Here is a 20,499-nt window from a genome sequence, read left to right as displayed (position 1 = left end):
AGATCGCGAGAGGTGGGGCCCGCGCGAGATTTCCGATTTAAAGCGGCAGAACTCCTGGAATCTTAAAATCCGGGGTTGGTGCCTAGAGTGACGAGGAGCCTAAATCCGCCGGCCCGAGCGCGGCGCGGTAAGTTCGGGCTTGCGGAGCGCCCCCGAGGGACCGACTTCCAATTGTGGTTATGCTCTGTCCTTCACCAAGCCCAGATCCCGCGGGCTGCGGCCCTGAGGGTGGGCGGTACAGCCCGAGGTCCCGGAGCAGGGAAGGCTGACCGGCGTGGCGAGGGCGGTGGGAGCGCAGGATATTTGGGGCGGGATCAGAGGAACCTGGGGGACTACGCGGAGCCCTGGCAATGGCTGGATCGGAGCGTCTGTGCTGAGCCAGAGGTTTCTTGAGGCCCCCGTCCCCTGACGGCGTGGGGTACGCCCGCGCTGGGGAGCCCCGAGATCTCACGAAGTCCCCGGTCACCCGCAGGCTTGTGTGGTGCTAGGGTGCCGTGTCCCAGGGATGGGGCTGGCAAAAGGAAAGTCCCGGGCGTCCACAGTGCCTGCTGAGGTGTGGCCGATGTTTATGTAGCCTAAGGGACCCCCCCCCCCGAATTCTGCCTGCTTTGTTCTGGTGGTGCCAGAGAGTGGCCCACACTCAGTTCTTCCTGGCTCTCGTCTGGGTCCCAGGCTTCTCCTGTGCCGTCCAGGCTACGCCATGGCCCAGCAAAGAGCCCTGCCCCAGAGCAAGGAGACGCTGTTGCAGTCCTACAACAAGCGACTCAAAGATGACATCAAGTCTATCATGGACAACTTCACGGAGATCATCAAGACTGCCAAGGTGCGTGAGCACTACCCTCTAAGACAGCAAGGACGGTCGGGAGAGTCAGGGACTGAACCCCAGCACCCTTCCTGTATGTGGGTCTGGCCTCTATGCCGGGAACCACCATACGAAGGGAACAGAAGGTCTGTTGGACAAAGCACTTGGATGAGAGTGGCAGGGTATCAACAGGAAATGGTCAGCAAGTGACAAATCCTGGTAGATCAGTGTAGGGGACTCTGGCCAGACTGACAGTGATCACTAGTCATCTTCAGGTTGATGGTGACTTCAGTTCCCAGTGCCTCAGTTTCCCCTATGCTGTAGATCCTTGTGATGACTGATGAGTTTATTGATGGCATAAAAAGTTACTACAGAGAGGCTGGAGAGATGGCTTAACGGTTAAGGTGGTTGCCTGCAAAGCCTAACCACCCAGGTTTGATTCCCCAGGACCCACTTAAAGCCAGATGCACAAAGTGGCCCATGCATCTGGAATTCGTCTGCAGTGGCTAGAGGCCCTGGTGAGCCCGTGTTTTCTTTCTGTCTTTGCTTGCAAACAAATAAAGTATTTTGTTCAAAAAATAGCTACTACAGTGGCTGGTACAGAGGGAGTGACCCAAGCCCTGTTACTACTGCTAGAACATGAGAGAAACAGGAAGCCTAGGAGAACCTGCTAGAAAAGCACCGTGGTTGATGTCTGGGCCTGGTCGTTCCTCACTGCTGCAGCCTTGCATTGCCTTGTTGCACTAACAGCAATGAAGGGAGCTAGTATGCACCTGGTGCTCATTGTGAAGCAGGCTGTGGTGTGAGGGCTGTTTGTGTTCTGCTGTGTTTAATCCTCACAGAATTCTTTGAGGCAGGTACCATTGTCCTCTCCAGAGGAGGAGACTCAGGGCCCAGGTTCAATAACTTGCCCAGAGTCACTTGGCTTATAATGGGCAGAGCCAGCACTTGAACCCAGGAAGTCTGGCTGATACCCACTGAGGATGTCCTGACACCCATCCTCTTGCCCCCAACCTTGCAGGGTCCTGTAAGAAGTCCCATCTAGGTTGATAGTCTGAATGCTGGGCTGGTCTCTTGTTTATTTCTGAGATGCCCACTGAGGTTTGTCTTGTTCTCTAGCTGGCTGGTCTGTAAGTGAGGGACACAAATCCAGAATGCTATTTAACCAACTGTGCTACATGTGGAGCCTGGCATCAGCAGGGGTCAGGAAGTGGTCACTTCAAAAGAGGATGGATTTGAGAGGGGGAATATAGGGGTAAATGCAGGGGATTATCATGGTTTATTGTCTAAACTCATGGAAGTTGTCAATAAGAAATTAAAAAAAGAGAGATACTTTTGGACTGTGTAGTTGGCACCATAGGTAAAGTGCTTGTTGTGCACTCATGTAAAAACACACACTTGCAATCCCAGTGCTGGAGAATCCCTAGAGCCTGTTGGCTAGTGAGTCTAGCTGAATCAGTGAGTTCTGGTTTCAGTGAGAGACTTTGTTTCAAAGAATAAGGCTGAGGAGGTGGGTGTGGTGGCGCATACCTTTAATCCTAGCACTTGGGAGGTAGAGAGAGGTAGGTGGGTCCCCATGAGTTTATGAGTTTGAGGCCAGCCTGGGACTACAGAATGAGTTCCAGGTGATCCTGAATCCTGGGTTAGAATGAGACCCTACCTTGAAGCAACAAACAGGTAGAGATTGAGGAAGACACCATGATGTTGACCTCTGGCTTCCACACACACATACACACATGTGACCACACACAAGTATGCATTCACACCACACATAGACATACCGTGCCCCCCCAAAAGACCAATGGCTCAGTGGTTAAAGGTACTTGATTACAAAGCTTGAGGGCCAGAGTTCAACTCCCCAATATCCACATAAAGCCAGATGCACAAAGTGGCACATGTATCTGGAGCTTGTTTGTAGAGTGGCAAGAGTGGCCCTGGTGTGCTCAGGCATTCTCTCTCCAGTAAATCCAATCATTTTATTTATTTATTTGAGAGAGATACAGATACAGAGTGAATGAGTATGAGTGTGCCAGAGCCTCCAGCTGCTGCAAATGAACTCCAGAAGCATGTGCCACTTTGTGCATCTGCCTTCTATGTGAGTACTGGGGAATTGAACTCCGGGCATCAGGTTTTGCAAGCAAGCTCCTTTAACCACAGAGCCATCTCTCCAGCCCAAAATTATTTAATTTGGTTCCTTGTTTTTTCAAAGTAGTCTCACTCTAGCCCAGGCTGACCTGGAATTCACTATGTACTTTCAGGGTGGTCTGGAACTCCTTCCTCTGCTTCCCAAAGGCTGGGATTAAAGGTGTGTACCACCATGCCTTGCGCAAAATATTAATAACAGTTATTTTTATTTTTGGTTTTTCGAGGTAGGGTTTCACTCTAGTCCAGGCTGACCTGGAATTCACTACATAGTCTCAGGGTGGCCTGTACTCATGGTGATCCTTCTACCTCTGTCTCCTGAGTGCTGGGATTAAAGGCATGCACCACCATGCCTGGCTTCCAGATTCTTTTTTTAAAATTATGTATTAAGAGAGAGAGAGAGAGAAAATTGACAAGCCAGGGCCTCCAGCCATTGCAAACAAACTCCAGATGCATACACCACCTTGTGCATCTGGCTTACGTGGGTACTGGGGAATCAAACCTTGGTCCTTAGGCTTTGCAGGCAAGCACCTTAACCACTAAACCATCTCTCCAGCACTCAAAATTATTGCTTTTCTTTTTCTTTTACTTTTTTGGTTTTTTGAGGTAGGTTCTTACTGACCTGGAATTCACTATGGGTGGCCTCAAACTCATGGCATCCTCCTACCTCCACCTTCCGAGTGCTGGGATTAAAGGCATGTGCCACCACGCCTGACTAAAATCATTGTTTTTAAAGAGTGCTTTCTAATTTACTTTTTCATGGAACATTTAGTGTAAACTCCCTCCAAAAGTCTTTACCAGTCTAAGACCTCTCCACCTAGCATGGGTGATCAACACAACAGGTGTCCCTTTGTTCTAAGGCAAGCCAGAGAGGGTGGGAGTAGACGTTTTTAGCCGTCTGGGAGTTGGGTGCTGGGTCTCTAGAAGACTTTGTGCTGGGGAAGGTCGAGCCAGTGGTGGGGGAGGCAGACACTGACTAGTTGGCTGGGCTAATTCTAGGTTATTTATCTTCTTATTTTATTTATTTTTGGGTTTCAAGGTAGGGTTTCACTCTGTCCAGGCTGGCCTAGAATTCACTATGTAGTCTCAGGTGGCCTCAAACTCACAGTGATCCTCCTACCTCTGCTTCCCAAGTGCTGGGATTAAAGGCGTGCACCACCACGCCCAGCTTTTATTTATTTATTTTTAGATAAGGTTTCACTCTAGCCCAGGCTGACTTGGAATTCACTATGTAGTCCCAGGGTGGCCTTGAACTCAGTGATCCTCCTACCTCTGCCTCTTGAGTGCTGGGACTAAAAGCGTGCGCCACCACGCCCGGCTGATTCTGGGTTCTCTTGCTTGTCCTCAGATTGAAGATGAGACGCAGGTGTCACGAGCCACTCAGGGTGAACAAGACAATTACGAGATGCACGTGCGAGCAGCCAACATCGTGAGTGGCCAGGGTGGAGGCAACACCCTGGGTTCTTGGGTGAGGTGCAGATCTTCCGTCCATCTCCTGTGCAGCAGCAAATGAAAACCACAGGGATGGGGTCCTGCCCCTCGGCAGCCTTTGAGACTGGGATAGGGTGAATCTCTTCTCAAGAGACTGCCCGTCAGAGGGGCGCTGGGAGGAGCGCCAAGTAGAGAGCCAGCCTGGTCCATCCTGAAGCTCAGAGGGGTTCAGAGGGAAGGTGGTCTCTGACAGATGGTTGTGAATGGAAAGACAAATTACTAAATGACATGTATGTGTGGTGGGGACCTCCTGATGGCACAGGGAGCATCCAGCAAGCCAGCGTCTCTAGAGTCATGGGCCCATTGATGACAGTTCTTGGAGAAACACTCCCAAAGGATCTCACTCTCCTCGCTGGCAGCTGCCCCTGGGAATGAGCAAGGCTGCAGGGGACATAGTCTTCTCTGTAGAACTTGAGCCGGATGCATGGCACGTGCACATGTGTAAGCAGGTTGAGGGACTTACACAAGGAAGCTTACTTCTCCTGTGGTTGGCGTGAGTGCAGGTCCTGCCTCCCTTTCTCTGTCCTCACAGGTGGCCCTGTGTAGACCAGTACTGCTTCTCTGCAGACCAGCAAGCTGAGGTTCCCAGAGAGGCCGCTGCTGACCCAGTGCCGGCCACATAGAGCAGGGTCACTCTCCTTGCCTCACCTCATGCCTCCCCTGGTTCTGATAACCACAGGTGCGAGCCGGTGAGTCCCTCATGAAGCTGGTGTCTGACCTCAAGCAGTTCTTGATACTCAATGACTTCCCGTCAGTAAATGAGGCCATCGACCAGCGCAATCAGCAGCTGCGTGCCCTGCAGGAGGAGTGTGATCGCAAGCTCATCACCCTGCGGGACGAGGTCTCCATTGACCTGTACGAGCTGGAGGAGGAGTACTACTCGTCCAGGTACAGATAGGGCTGGACTCCCGTGCAGGCTGGAGCCTGCCCACGTAGGCCCAGCCAGAATGTGGAAGGGCCTTGCGTTTTCCTAAACCCTCCCTGGCCTTGGCAGCAGAGCTGGTACCCAAGAGCTGGAGCATTTGATGGACAGACAGATCACAGCCACCTGCTGGGGCACCAGGCTTTCTCCTCAGTGTAGAGGGATGACAATTACAGAACTTGGTGCCAGGAAGCTGAGGGGACAGGAGAGTTTTTCCTATGGGCATCCTTGTCTCCACCTTGCTGCTTTTGGCTCTTGAATCCATATTTAAGCCAAGGCTGACTTGGCCCTTTGTACCTCCTCCCCGGCCCATACCCATGTCCTTTGTTTAAAACACCACTGCTTCTCTGGGATGCAGTTCCCTGAGATGTCACCAAACCCCCCACAGTGTGGAGGCAGGGGACAACCCTGAGAGGGAGGAGACAGGAACCCAAGCAGAGAGTGGCCTTGAAGGCAGGGCCTGGAGTACTTGGGTATCCTGTTCCTGGTCAGCTCAGCCTTCTGTATTCCTAGTGCTGGAACCTTCCTGCTGCCATGCCTGTGCTGGCCCTGGGGTTGAGCAGTGGGCATGACCTGTATAACCCAGCTGCCTGGGGCCATGCTCAAGCCTGCAATTGGAGACCATCTGAGCTGGAGTATCTGAGAAATCAGAGTCCAGTGTAGTTTATGTTGGAAAGTGAGGCTGGAGAAAGGAAGCCTTGCATTCTCTTCCCATTAGCTGGGAAAGAAGATTCAGTCCAGCAGCCACAAGGCCCACGCCACCTCGTGCCCTCCCAATGGAAGCTACACTGGAGAGCCACAGGTGTTCAGAGTTTGTAGTGTGTGTGGTTTGAGGCTTGCTTTCCACACCCTAGACTCAGTGTCACTGCCCCACTGGAGCAGTTCTAGAGTTTTCCAGAGAGTGCTGGGGCTATCTGTGATCTCTGATATTCATCAGCATAGCAGACATGTGGCATCGTTGCCTGTACTCTGGGGAGGCGAGGAGGTGTTGGACTTGGACTCTCCCAGGGGAGGTTTTTCCACATCCCTTTTACTGCTCTTGAGGTAGCTACTGTCTTGGGCAGAGGGCTAGAAGGAGGAAGGGATGGGCTAAGGTCACATGAGAGTTGACATAGGAACTGAAGCAGCCCAAGTACCAGCCTTCCAAAGACTTCCCCAGTTGGTCCTTCTGCTTCATGTGGAGGGGTTTGGGGACCAGCCCACATCCCCTCTGGGTAGCCCCAAGGCAGAGTGGCTGCCACATCTGCCTGTGGATAAGCTCAAGTGACAGTCTTTGAGCCAGGGCCAGTGGATTTCCTCTGCTCTTGTCTGCCTTGTGCCTGTGCCGCCACTAGCTGCCCACCTTCCCTCTGCATAGCTATCCCTGCCTTCACTGTCCGCTCACTTCTTTCTCCTGAATGCTGCTCCCCTCCGCTCTCCTGGGGAGTGCTCCATTGCCCTGGGTGATTCTGTGCTGAGCTCTGAGAACAGACAGGAGGCCAGGACCACCATATGCACATAAAACAGCTGTAGGAATAGCCTCACTCTATTGGAGGTACACTCCTTGCCTGTGTCCTAGTGGGTGCACAGAGCTCAGGAACGCCATCGGGCTGGAACACTGGTGTACAGGGAAGTTCTAGAACTCATGTTCAGACAGACCAGCTCTGCATAGGCTAATGACCACCTTGGCTGGTGAGGGATGGCTGGTGAGGGATGCATAGCCAGGATGAGAAGGTACCCAGCAGGGACTAGAAGAGGCCCACTTGTCAGTTAGGCAGGAAGTACACCAGTTTGGTTCATGAGGTCATACTCTCCTTTGGAGTGCAAGAATGGCCAGACCTGTTTGACCAAGGGGCCAGCGTAGAGAGGAAGGGGAGGCAGCCTGGGTGGTGGTTGTGTTTTCTTAACTCTGCATCTATCTTGCTTTCCCTCCCCTGGCTTACCTCTCTGCCTGCTCCTGTCTCTCCGGGGGTTTCTGGTGGTGGAAAAGCTCGAGTCTTTGCGAAGCTAATGACCTGCCTCTATGTGAAGCTTACTGGAGGCTGGACCTCGACACAGATTCTGCTGATGGCCTCTCTGCCCCTCTTCTGGCATCCCCGGAGCCTGGTGCTGGTCCCCTGCAGGCTGCAGCCCCTGCCCACTCCCATGCTGGTGGCCCTGGCCCCACAGAGCACACCTGAGCCTCTCATTCCAGGGCTGCCCTCCCCAAGCCTTAGTTTATTAGGAAGGACATCCGGGCTTCTTTCTGGATGCCCACCAGAGCTTAGCATCTTTCAGCCTCAGCCCCCACTTGGGGACTCCAGGACCTGGGAACCACTGTATCTGCCTTAAGAACCTGCCCAGGCCAGAGCCAGCTCTCTCCTCATGATAGTTAGAGAAAGCTATCCTAACCATTTCCAGGGTGGCCCTTCACCTCTAGCCACTTACCATCCTGACATCCAGATGGAAGTTGTTCCTTTGAGGGCTTTGATTACATGGCAGAGCAGGGAGATGGTGGCATTGGCAAGACTGCCTGAGCAGAGTGTTAGCCAAGCCCAGCCACCATACTTAGGCCAGGGCTCCTGGGCAGAGCCCTGTCTACTGCCTTGTGCCCTGAGCACAAATGCCCATGCCACAGCTGGCAGCCCTGACAAGGCTGTGTGAGGTGGCCTGCCAGGGACTTCTTCCTGGATTCGGCCGCTGTATCCATTGTGCTGCTTTTGTAATGAGACTGTTAAATAAAACCAAGAACTTTTGCACTGCTGCTCTTTCTTCCTTGTCCCCACTTAGTCCAAGGACCACCCTTGGAGTCCCTGAGCGACAAGCTCTTTTCCCTGGCACCTAGCAAATCCTTGAATTTGGTGAGTAAATGGAAATTCTGCCATCACTGCAGGCTATGTGGTTGGGACACCCATGCCTTTTGTGTCATCTACTTCTTACAGCCTTCGGGCTGCCATACCCTCACTCTCAGAGGGATGGACAGGGCCTTGGAAAGAGTGAGGTGCCATGCTGGGACTACAGAGTTGCAAGGTGGCAGAAACAAGATTTTAACCCCCAGGAACTCAGATGAGTGCCTTCCGGTACCAGGCTTATCACTGGCATGCAGAAGCTACAGTGCTGTGGGGTGTGTGTGACTTAAGCACTACCCGGTGTAGCGCTGTCTGCAAGCTTCGTTTCTTCCCATAAAGGAAACCGTGGGGACCAGGAGGAACCCAAGGTGAGCACCAGGTGGCCCAAGACAGCCATTGCCAAACAAGACTGAAGACTAGTGAGTGGGAACCCAGGATTTTAGCCCCAGTTCCTAGTCTGGACAGTAAATCGCCAGGAAGAGGGAGTTTTCCATTGACGTATGTCTGCTGCAGCACTTTAGTTCTGAAGGAGCTTGTAGTTCAGCACTGAGGAAGAAGGCTTAAGGGTACATGGGTGTAGGATGTGGGGACTAAGAGGGGAAGGTCATAAGGAATCCAAACACCTGAGAGCTCTTGTACCATCAATTTCTCTGGGCAAACCCATCCATATTCAAATGTGAAGTTTCTCATTCACATCAGAGCAGCTCACTTTTCTAGCTTGTTTTGTGCCTCTGCTGCTGAACTCCCATGAAAAGATGACTAGGGATCCACTTCTCCTTTTTATCTTTGAGGGAGGGTTTCACTCGCTCAGGCTGACCTGGAACTCACTCTAGTCCTAGGCTGGCCTTGAACTCAGTGGTCCTACCTCGTCCCCTGAGTGCTGGGATTCAAAGGTGTGCATCACTGCCATCTGACCTGGTTCTCTCTTGAGAACATTTTTATTTACATGTATGTTGCATATCTTTTAGTTATTTGAGAAAGAAGCAAGAGTATAGGCTCATGAGGGCCTCCTGCCATTGTAAGTAACCAGACAGATGGGCCACTTAGTGCATTTTTAAAAAATTTTTTTGGGCTGGAGAGATGGCTTAGCGGTTAAGCGCTTGCCTGTGAAGCCTAAGGACCCTGGTTCCAGGCTCGGTTCCCCAGGTCCCATGTTAGCCAGATGCACAAGGGGGCGCACGCATCTGGAGTTCGTTTGCAGAGGCTGGAAGCCCTGGCATGCCCATTCTCTTTCCCTCTATCTGTCTTTCTCTCTGTGTCTGTCGCTCTCAAATAAATAAATAATTTTTTTAATTTATTTTATTTGAGAGAGAATGGTCACACCAGGACCTTTAGCTGCTGCAAATGAACTCCAGATACATGTGCCACCTTGTTCATCTGGCTTACGTGGGTCCTGGAGAATCGAAGTTGGGCACTTTGGCTTTGCAGGCAAGTGCCTTTAACTGCTGATCAATCTTCCCAGCCCTATCAGACAGGTTTTGTTTAATGCCAGCGAAGTTATGTAGATTGAAGTCACCAGTGAGCTCCATGTTGCTAAACCCATCACCTTTTTTTTTATTTTAAAGAATCATTTTTAATTGTTAGAGACAGAGTGAGAATGGGCACACCAGGGCCTCTAGCCGCTGCAAAAAAATCTCCAAACACATGTGCCACCATGCGCCTCTGGCTTATGTGGGGCCTGGAGTGTCGAACCTGAGTCCTTTAGCTTCTCAAGCAAGCGCCTTACCCGCTAAGCCATCTTCCAACCGTCAGCACCTTTTGAAATATATTGTATTTATTTGGGAGAGAGAAAGAGGCGCAGAGAAAAAATGGGCGCGCCAGGGCTTCCAGCGACTGCAAACAAACTCCAGACGCGCTAGCCCCCTTGTGTATCTGGCTTACGTGGGTCTTGGAGAGTCAATCCGTCATCTTTTGGCTTTGCAGGCAAACGCCTTAACCGCTAAGCTATCTCTCCAGCTCCCCTCGTCACCTTTTTATCCGAGGATTTCATCGTGAGGATGGAGCAATCTGGGAAAGCTCTAAGTAGCATGTATAAATGTCCATACAGAGTTGGGGATTTGCCGTTTACAACTTTGCACTTTCTCTAGAATCATTTGAACTTTATCAGCAAACCTCACGGTTCTTGAACCTTAGCAGCCTGAGCCTAGCTCCTTCAAGGCCCAGTATCATCAACCAAAATGGGTGGTCGCTGAAAAAAGGTGCATGCCACACTCAAATTTCCTTAGTTCTTCATTTTCACATGTGTTTATTTTGTATTACATAGGTCAGTCCCCAAGCGGCGGTGAGACGGGGATGGGGGGGCTCCCTGCACAGAGGCGGGATGGGTATCGGGGACCTTCTCAGGGTCCCGTTCCGGGGAGTCACGCAGCCGAAGAGCATCTCTAGACTCAGGTCAGACGCGGCCCCGCCCCCATGCACCGCGCTCGGCTTCCGGCGCCGCCAGGCCCGACTAATCGAGCGCGCTCGGCTTCCGGCGCCGCCAGGCCCGACTAATCGAACGCGCTCGGCTTCCGGCGCTGCCAGGCCCGGTTCATCGAACGCGGCCGCGGGGACTCGCTCGCGTGTGCGGCGCGGGTCCTCGTTGTCAGCCATGGCCTCCCTGCTCGCCAAGGACACCTACCTGCAGGATCTGGCCAGGAAGATCTGCGCCCAGCCCAGCCCCGAGCTGCCAAGGCGCCAGCGGGGTAACGTGGGGTCGGGTTGGGGCTGGGGGCTGCGGAGGGTTCCCCACTTCCCGGAGCAGTCCTCCCACCTCTGGTCGGCGAGATAGGTCTGTGGATGTCGGAAGAGCTCAGGGACACCCGTCTTCCGGAGCATCAGCCTGAACCGCGGTCGTGGAGTTGGTCCAGGCTTCCCCAGGAAGGGTTTGGCTGCAGCTCCACGTCTGCTGTCAGCGGCAGCTTGAGCCCGGGTCCTTCGGGGCAGGGAGAAGTGACTCAGGCCCTAGTATGGTGGCTTCTCACAGAGGCTGGCCTAAGAGAAGGACAGCTGGTGCTCCCGAGTCGCTCCTGGGCCCTGGAGAAGTAGAAGGCAGCAAGGGTTAGCAGGACCCATCAGACACAAAACGGCTTTCCTTTTCAGAAAAGGGAAAACGTGTTCATTACAGGAAATCAGAAAACTTGTTTGTCACCACCTAGTGGTGACCATGGGCTGTGTCGGCCCTGTTCTATTTCATGTATGTCCACCATATCTAATTTTTCTTTTTAAAGGTTTTATTTATTTACTTATTCACTTATTTAAGAGACGGAGGAAGATAGAGAGGAAGAGGCAGAGAGAGAGAGAATGGGCATGCCAGAGACTTCAGCTACTGCAAAGGAATTCCAGATACACCTTGTGCCACCTTGTGCATCTGGTTTATGTGGGTACTGGGGAATCAAACCTGGGTCCTTAGGTTTCACAGGCAAGTGCCTTAACCACCAAGCTATTTCTCCAGCCCCCTCTAGTTTGTCTATTTAACATTTTTCCCTGCTCCTTCAAGTGATAGTCTGTGTTGTAAGTAGGTCGTTGTAACTAGGCCTGGTGACAAGCCTGTAATCCCAGCTACTGGGGAGACTGATGTAGGTGAATTGCAAGTTCAAGGTCTGCTTGCTTGGCTATAGTGAGTTCTATACCACATGGGCATCTTTTTTAACAAATATATTTTATTTATTTATTTTTTTTTATATTTTTATTTATTTATTTGAGAGCGACAGAGACAGAGAGAAAGCTAGATAGAGGGAGAGAGAGAGAGAGAATGGGCGTGCCAGGGCTTCCAGCCACTGCAAACAAACTCCAGACGCGTGCGCCCCCTTGTGCATCTGGCTAACGTGGGACCTGGGGAACCGAGCCTCGAACCGGAGTCCTTAGGCTTCACAGGTGAGCGCTTAACTGTTAAGCCATCTCTCCAGCCCTTATTTATTTATTTGAGAGAGATAAAAAGACAAATATTGAGCACACCAGGGCCTCTAGCCACTGCAAGCAAACTCCAGATGTATGTGTCAGTTTTTATATCTGGTGTTATATGGGTACTGGGGAATTGAACTTGTGTCCTTAGGCTTTGCAGTGTAGCACCTTAACTGCTGAGCTGTCTCTCCAGCCCACCTGGCCATCTTAGTGAGACCCTGTTTCAAAAAGCAAAAGGTAGTGAGCTGGGTGTGGTGATGCACACCTTTAATCCCAGCACTCAGGAGGTAGGAGGTTTGAGGTTAGCCTGGCCTAGAATGAGAGACTACATTGAAAACCAAAAAAAAAAAAAAGGCAAAAGGAGGTCTAAGAATGTGGAGTGGTAGAGTGTTGTCTGGCATACACATGGTCCCAAGTTCAATCCTCAGTACTGCAGGGGAGGGGAGGGCAAGTATAAGTGTCTTAATTTGTTGTTGGAAATGGATATTTGGATTTGATTGGTTTTCCCCACTTTTCACCCAGGTAATGTGCTGAACATCCTTTTAGCCACATGCATGTATGCTATTTCATAAGCAGAATTGCTGGGTCCAATGTTGTGAATCTATTTTGGGCATTTTATTGATTTTTTTGCTTGTGTTTGTATGATGTATATATGTGTGCGCCCCGTATCCGTGCGTGTAGAGGCCAGCAGGAGAATGTCGGATGTCCTCTTACCACTTATCCATGTATTACCTTGATCTGGGGTCTCCTTCAACTCAGAGCTGCTATCCTTCAGTGAGCCCTAGTAATTCTCCAGTAACCACCCCCCCCCACCACCACCACTACTCCGGTACAGACTGGGGTCTAACTGTGTGTGGCCATGCCAAGTTTTTTTGTTTTTTTTTTGATGTGGATTCTGGGTAATTGAACTTGGTGATTTCCAGATTGAGATACCCTCAAGCTTAATTGGCAAACACCCTTAACTGCTGAGCCATCTCTCCTGTTTTTTACCTTTTAAAAATTCATTTTATTTTATTTTAGTTTTTCAAGGTAGGATCTCACTCTAGCTCAGACTGACTTGGAATTCACTATATAGTCTTAGGGTGGGCTCAAACTCATGGCAATCCTCCTACCTCTGCCTCCCAAGTGCTAGGAGTAAAAGCATGCACTGCCACTCACAGCTTTACTTTTTTTTTTTTTTTTTTAATTTTAGAGAGGGAGAGAGAATTAGTGCCCTAGGTCCTCAGCCACTGAGATTGAACTGTGGACGCTTGCGCCAACTAGTGGGCATGTGCGACCGTGCACTTGCCTTACTTTTATGTGTCTGTAAAGTGGGATCTGGAGAGTTGAACACGGGTCCTTAGGCTTTGTAGGCAAGTGCCTTAATTGCTAAGCCATCTCTCTAGCCCCATCTCTCCTGTTTTTTGAGACAAGGTCTCACTGTCAGTCGAGATGCCTGGTACTTGCTGTGTAGCTCAGGCTGGCCTCCTGAGTGCTGGGATCACAGGTATGAGCCACTTCGCTGGGCTTATATTTTGCATTTTGATGTGTGTGGCCAGTCTGCCATCCCAGCAGGTTGTGGTTCTGAGCTGTGCAGACAAGTGCCACTGGCTTCTCCACCCTGCTGCTGTGTCCTTGTGGGATCAAAGCCTTTGCAAGGCCTTCATTTCCACTAATGGATTAGAGAAATTGAAATGCAACTTTTTGCCATTTTGTATTTCAGCTGGTAAAACACAAGGCTCAGAAACTGTGGGTCCCCCAAAAAAGAAAAGGAAAAAAACACAAAAGAAATTCCAGGAGAAACAACAGAAGGCTGCAGAGCACAAGGCAAAATCCCTGGGGAAGAAGTCTCCAGCTGCTTCTGGGGCCAAGAAGACACCAGCAGCCAAAGCAGAGAACCCCAGTCCCCCAGGATCCCCTGCAGGTGAGGGGCTCCAGGACATGTACAGACAAGGCTAGGATGAAGTTTAGATACAAACATGGTCCCCTCTGTTCATAAGAAAGAGTACCAGCAGGCACCTAGGGGCGACTCAAGACTTTGTCTAGAACAAAGATCACAGCAGCACTGGGTGGATGCGATGTGAAAAGCACTGAGTGGTCCTGGACTGCATGGTGACCAGATGGCCAGGGGCAAGGTCACTGAGGCCCTGAAGCAACAACAGTGGCCTAGCTAGTGAAGCAACCAGTTAGTTAACTGCCTTGGAGGAAGTTGTCGGGACTAACCTAAGTAGAAAAGGTGAAGTAGGACTTACTGGATTGGCCTAGCTCTCCTATTTCCCCCAGGGGATAGGGAGACAGCAGTAGAGAGAGAAGCTGGGCTCTGGAGAGAGCATTTGGAAAGGTTGGAAGAGGTTCTCCTCTCAGTTCATTCTCCATCCCTGCAGATGTCCAGGCCACAGAGCCTGACTCTGTCTTTGCGTTGGATGTCCTACGACAGCGGCTGCACGAGAAGATCCAGCAGGCTCGTGGCCAGGTAGGTGGGAGCCCTCACTGAGTGCCCAGGACATGCTTGTGGAGGGGTTTCCTGTCCTGCCTCCCTGATGACTGAAGCAGGTGGTTTGCTTGGGAGAGAAGGAGGTGCAGAGTTCTTTCTTTCCTTTTTTTTTTTGTCGTCGTTTTTTGTTTTGGGGGTAGGATGGTTTCACTCTAGTCCAGGCTGATCTGGAATTCACTGTGTAGTCTCCGGCTGGCTTCAAACTCACAGTGATCCTCCTACCTCAGCCTCCTGAGTACTGGGATTAAAGGTGTGCACCACCATGCCTGGCTCAGAGTTCTTTTCTCTTTCTTTTTCTTTGTGTTCTTTTTGAGGTTGGATCTCGCACTAGCCCAGGCTGAACTGGAACTCACTATGTAGTCTCAGGCTGACCTCAAACTCACAGTGATCCTCCTACCTCTGCCTCCCCAGTGCTGGGATTAAAGGCATGCACCACCACACCAGGCTAGAGTTCATTTCTTTCTTCCTTCCTCCCCCCACCCTCCTTTCCTTCCAAAGAGAAACAGACAGAGGGATGGAGAATGGATGTGTCAGGGCCTACAGCCACTGCAAATGAACTCCAGATGCATGTGCCACCTTGTCCTCTGGCTTATGTGGGTCCTGGGGAATCAAACCGAGGTCCTTTGGCTTTGCAGGCAAGCGCTTTAACTGCTAAGCCATCTGTTAGCCCTAGAGTTCTTTTCTTGAAGAGCCTTAGATCCCATAGTCATCAGCTGGCTCTTTTCTGTGTCCCTCAAAGAAGTGCAGCCTCCTTCCTCAAGGAAGATGCCTCCCCTGGCACCACAAGGGCCAAGTGCAGGCCAAGTGTGTCCCTCTAAAGCTTTGCACTTTGAAGTGAGGCATCCTGACCAGACTTGGCTCTGCTGCACGGTGCTGTCTTGCCCACCCTCACCTCCACCCCACTTCTCCCTGGAACTCTGTAGTCCCAGGCTGGCATTAAACTGACTGATCCTCCTACCTCTGCCTCCCAAGTGTTGGAATTGAAGGCATGCGCCAACCTCTATCAGCTTGGCTCTTCTTTTGTCCCCAGCACGGAGACTTGCTCTCCAGAACATGCCACAGGCTGTTCCTAAATGGTGACTGAGGCTCCTGGCCCCTCCTCATGCTGCACACCTCTGGGTCAGGTGCAGAGTGTTCTTGCTGGCTGTGTAGAAGATCGGCCAGCAGGGAGAATGCAGCTTGGATGTGTCCTGAGCAGAACACACAGTGGTCAGGACAGATGTTTGGTCACACAGATTCAGTCCAAGTTCTGGTGGATGACAGTTTAGCTGTGTGTGGGGGGGGGGGGGGGCGGGGGGCTGGTCCTGGCATACTACAAGAGCCTAGGATCCGGTGGCCATGATTCTTGTCAGGGTCCCCTACTCATGTCCTCTGGGGTTCCTTACATGTGGGTAGCAGGCCGCGACTTTGTAACACATAAATGCTGTGGACCCGAGGTCTGCTCACGCACCCTACAGCCGTGTGCCAGGTGGGGGACGCTGCGGTTGTGAGAGCTCTGGTAAGTGAGCCCCGGCCTTCCCCAGGGCAGCACCAAGGAGCTGTCTGCTGCCACGCTGGAGAAAAGGCAGCGGAGAAAGCAGGAGCGGGAGCGAAGGAAGCGGAAGCGGAAGGAGCTGCGAGCCAAGGAGAAGGCTGCGAAGGCCGAGAAGGAGGAGCAGGCAGCGGAGGAGGCTCCCCCCGAAGTGACCGGCAAGAAGCCGCAGGAGCCGGGGCTGATCTTCAGTAAGGTGAGCGGTGCGGGGAGGGCGGGGCTGCCCCTGCGCTTGCGGGCTGCGGCTGCGTGCTGGGGGTCAGTGGAGGCAGTGGCGTGCGGCTTACGCGCCCCTGGTGTGCAGGTGGAGGTGACCGAGGAGCCGGCCAGCAAGGCGGAGCGCAGGAAGGTGAAGGGGAACCTGACCCCGCTCACGGGCAGGAACTACCGGCAGCTGCTGGAGCGCCTGCGCGCGCGGCAGGACCGGCTGGAGGAGCTGCGCGAGCAGGACGCCGGCAAGGCCCGGGAGCTGGAGGCCAAGATGAAGTGGACCAATTTGCTGTACAAGGCCGAGGGTGTGAAGATCCGCGACGACGAGCGCCTGCTGCAGGAGGCCCTCAAGCGCAAGGAGAAGCGGAGGGCGCAGCGGCAGCGCCAGTGGGAGAAGCGCTCAGCGCACGTGGTGGAGAAGATGCAGCAGCGGCAGGACAAGCGGCGCCAGAACCTGCGCAAGAAGAGCGCGGCCCGGGCCGAGCGGCGCCTGCAGAAGGCCCGCAAGAAGGGCCGGATCCTGCCCCAGGACCTGGAGCGGGCCGGCCTCTCCTGAGCGGCCAAGCCCCAGGCCCCGGGGCAGGTGCTTTCCCTGCCCGCCTGGACTTGAGGACACTCCGGGTGGTAGGTGATTGTGGTGCAGGTCCACTGTGCTGATCTTGGGTCCCCCACGTGAGGTGAACAGAATCCTTGTACCCCACAGCTACTGTGAGGGCTCAGGTCATGTGCTAAAAAGAATGTTTCAACACTGCCCTTAAGAAACAGGGCCATCACTGAGAGTTCATTTAGCTTTCCAGTTTATCATGAAATCCCTGTCCAGCCAACCTTGATAGTGAGCCGTATGTAGACGTAGTGTCAGAACATCTTCAGAAATCCAGAGAGCACAGATTGATGTCCTTGGTGTCACTTAGGTTTGCAGTTACTAAAACTGGAGAAAATTCCACTGTTGAGCATTGTTTAGGTTTTCTAACACAAGTCCAGACCAGCAAATCAAATGGTGCTTCCTAGTGAAAAGATTAAGAGCTGTTCATCTCGCACATGGGTTTCCCTCATATAAACATCTCCTGGCAAGGATGAGTGCAATGGACAGTGACAGCAGCAACAAAAGTCTAGCAATGAAGGGTGCTGGTTGTTCTCACTAGGGTCGGGAGAAGAGAGTACATATTCGTAAAGAACAAAGTTTTCTTTCTAAGGTTTTTCATTTGTGGCAAAATTGGAATCTGCTGCATTGTGAAGTTATAAACTACAATGTTTTTTGTTTTTTTTTCCTAAAAGTGAGGTTCACAAGGCAGTCAGATAAACTTTATTTCTTAAATATTTTTGGTGTTTTTTTTTTTCCTTTTTAAAATTGATGTATTTATAAGTCCTCAGTTAGACAGTAGCACACATGTACACCGCTAAAAATGGTGTTTGTCAGAATCTAGTTAAAGATGAGCAACAAAGCACTGCGGGCTGTGCAGTGACCTGGTGCTCACCAAGCCCGTGCTCCTGCTCACTCTAATTCAAACAGTTCTGCGTTGTACTGAACAGAGACATTGTTGCCGTTTCAAACATTTACCTTTGTTTAACACGTGCCTCCTCCCCCTTGTAACTAGTTGTCATTGAAAATATTTAAAATTTTGCAATTAATTTGACAAACATGGATCAGTGTCAGTACATGTCATATTTTTGGACTCTGATTCACTAATAACATATGTGAGTAATTGAACAGTTTTGACATATGTCTAAAAATGGTTTTATGTTGTGACTTGTTAGACTTTTTCACCCTTTTCCCTTAAGATTGCAAATTAAACTTTTAAATTCAAGTGCCATTTTTTTTTCTTTTTCTTTTTTTTTTTTTTGTGGTGTGAAGGGAATTTTACATTTGTCATAGCTTCCCAAATACCTGTGTTGGAACATGGGCACTACATAAAATCCCTGAGGACTCTATGCTTAGTAAATATATGTTAGCCCCAAATAACTCAGATGCTTATAACATCTTATCTAAAAGGGTGGAAGGTATTTTTCCTAAGGAGTGTCAATAGAAAATTTGTAGTTTTACCTTTTTTTCTTTCCTAACAACATTGACTTTTGTTGTTGCTGTTACCAGGTAGTGGTTCAATACATCTTAAGCTCATCTGATGAACACTATGTTGAATCCCGAGAGGTTGTTTGTATGGGAAGTCATCAGCTTGTGTACAATGAATAATAAACTCAAGTGATTGGATTTTTTGCATAATTCAGTTCAACGAAGTCTGAATCAGATGCTCTGGGCTTTCTCCATCTGGGTCAACTATAAATACATGTACACTCTGAAAAATAGATCAGGTTCCTTTTAATACAACAGGAAGTACTTTTTTATTTTTTGTTTTTCAGGGAAGGGATTAACAACATTTAATTCTTTATGTTTACATTTTAGTCACTGTTATGTAATGTCCATTTTATGTTTGTGATTAAGCTTACATGGAATGCAGTGGATATCTGCTTATGTCATCGACATGTGATCATTTCCTATGTAGTCCTGTCTTTTAAGATTATGCTGAAGTTTGCCACTTTGAGGAATCAGTCCTCACTATTCCCTAAGTATATCTGAACACGGGCATGTTTGAAATACACAAGATGTGGCAAGAGCTTGAATCGATAGGATTACTAGGTTTTTTTCCTCCCTAGGAAACATGATTTTAGTGTATTTCAGGTGGAATGCACTCATTAAAAGGATTTTTAAGAAATCGTGGGTGTGAATACATTTCTCAAATAAATTGTAAAATAGTTTTATAATAAAGTATTTACATTAATTATTTTAATATGGATGGAAGTTGCACAAATTAAAGTCAATGTTAAATATTTAAATAGTTTTCAAGAAACAGTTATGAAAATATGTACATTAAATGGCTCTGACATGGGGCTTGTGGTATTTCTAATCAGAATTTGTGATTCTTTGTTTTATATGTAAAAGGAATATATGTTTATGCCTGTTCACACTACGACAGTTTGCTACTGTGGGCCTCCAGGCTGTTCAGCTGAATGAAGAACTGTTTTCTGAATGTTGAGTTAATGTAATTTAGTAGTTGATGGCTCCCAAGATGGTATTCTTAAAAGTATCAGAAAAAAAGTATCAGAAAGGAATTTCCATGGTTATTCCAGTTTCGTGTTCTTGTTTCAAGCAACAGAAAACACAATTGTTGCTAGAATTTGGAAAATTGTAGTATAAAAGAAAACTGTAGAATTATGAAGGGATTCTGTTGTGAAGTCACAGAAATTGTATCCACCATGCTAAGGTGCCACCATCATTTTAGTGGCATTTTTCTCCTAGAGTTTGACACTTAGAACAGTTTGCTTCTGAAATAGTTTGTAGAGCTCGGTAATTCTCTTCCTTATCTAGTGCCTTTAACTGTGGTTTTCTATGTCTGTAACTTTAATTAACCTCTCCTACATCCTAAAATGTCTTCATTGCCCAGTAAACATTCATTTCAGTTCTATAAAGAGATGGCATCCACATGCTAATGTTTTGAGCACGCAAGGAGGATCTCTATTGGTGGCGGGCATCTTGTTCTGAACATACCACATGCCAGGCATCTTTAGTCCCCACCTGTCACCAAGAGCACAGTTGTTAACTGAGCAGCCAAAGCCCGGGTCATTCCTAACATCCTGTCTAGCTGGAGGGCCGTAGAGAATTAAAGTAGGAATATAGGAAACAAGTGTTAAAAGATAGCTTATGTCTGGGCTTGTGTGAACAGAGAGTAAGTATTGAGTTACGATCAGGGAAGGTCAAAAGCCGTCACTTTGCTCACCATCATTTGGCTCTTGAGTTGGCTAGTAATAGATGGTATAAAACAACCTTTAATTTCTCTCTTTCCTAGCAGTAAAGGCACATGTATGTATGTAGCCCGCCCCTTAGCATAGTGATTAACATGACATTACTGTGAAAACCATCCTGTTACATGTTCACAAGCAAGCTAACTGGACATTTGTGTTCTAAAATTTAGTACAAATACTTTAGGCCTCTGTCTTCAAATTCCTGGTGTTTTAAATTTGGTGATGAGTATGAAATTACTCCTTGACTTCCAAGTAATTATAACTTAAAATGCTTGTTCCTCTTGTAGGAAGACTGGCGTCACCTTTTTCATTTTGTCAGTATTTAAATTTTTGCTGCCTATTTGGAAAACCTCCAGTAAGAGGAGATGGTATTCATACAATTAAATCAGTAGTTGGAAGCTTTTGTTTTTTTAATTTTGAAATTTTGTCATTGGGGGTCACACT

General features: G+C 49.6%; 2 protein-coding genes across 4 annotated transcripts; both read left to right on the top strand.

Moving 5' to 3' along the window:
- The first annotated feature begins 5 nt into the window (after positions 1-5).
- On the top strand, positions 6-8,071 carry Med22 (mediator complex subunit 22). Of its 3 annotated transcripts, none has more exons than XM_045142396.1 (5): positions 6-127; positions 673-823; positions 4,293-4,412; positions 5,115-5,323; positions 7,368-8,071. In XM_045142396.1, the coding sequence occupies exons 2-5, from the start codon at positions 701-703 to the stop codon at positions 7,402-7,404; spliced, it is 489 nt and encodes a 162-aa protein (XP_044998331.1). In that variant the 5' UTR covers positions 6-127; positions 673-700; the 3' UTR covers positions 7,405-8,071. The 3 variants fall into 3 exon arrangements, with proteins under 3 accessions (XP_044998331.1, XP_044998329.1, XP_004654110.1); XM_045142394.1 differs by having other exon boundaries at positions 7,327-8,071; XM_004654053.2 differs by having other exon boundaries at positions 7-127; positions 4,293-4,373; positions 7,327-8,071.
- Positions 8,072-10,675: 2,604 nt separating this feature from the next.
- Surf6 (surfeit 6) lies at positions 10,676-18,089 on the top strand. Its single transcript, XM_004654052.2, has 5 exons — positions 10,676-10,848; positions 13,749-13,949; positions 14,410-14,498; positions 16,043-16,246; positions 16,355-18,089. Exons 1-5 carry the CDS (start codon positions 10,755-10,757, stop codon positions 16,814-16,816), a joined length of 1,050 nt encoding a protein of 349 aa, XP_004654109.2. The 5' UTR covers positions 10,676-10,754; the 3' UTR covers positions 16,817-18,089.
- Positions 18,090-20,499: the final 2,410 nt, after the last annotated feature.

This window comes from Jaculus jaculus, chromosome 1 (assembly GCF_020740685.1).
Source record: "Jaculus jaculus isolate mJacJac1 chromosome 1, mJacJac1.mat.Y.cur, whole genome shotgun sequence".
NCBI lineage: Eukaryota > Metazoa > Chordata > Mammalia > Rodentia > Dipodidae > Jaculus > Jaculus jaculus.
Note: the sequence above shows the minus strand (reverse complement) of the source record. Positions and strands in the feature narration are given on the sequence as shown.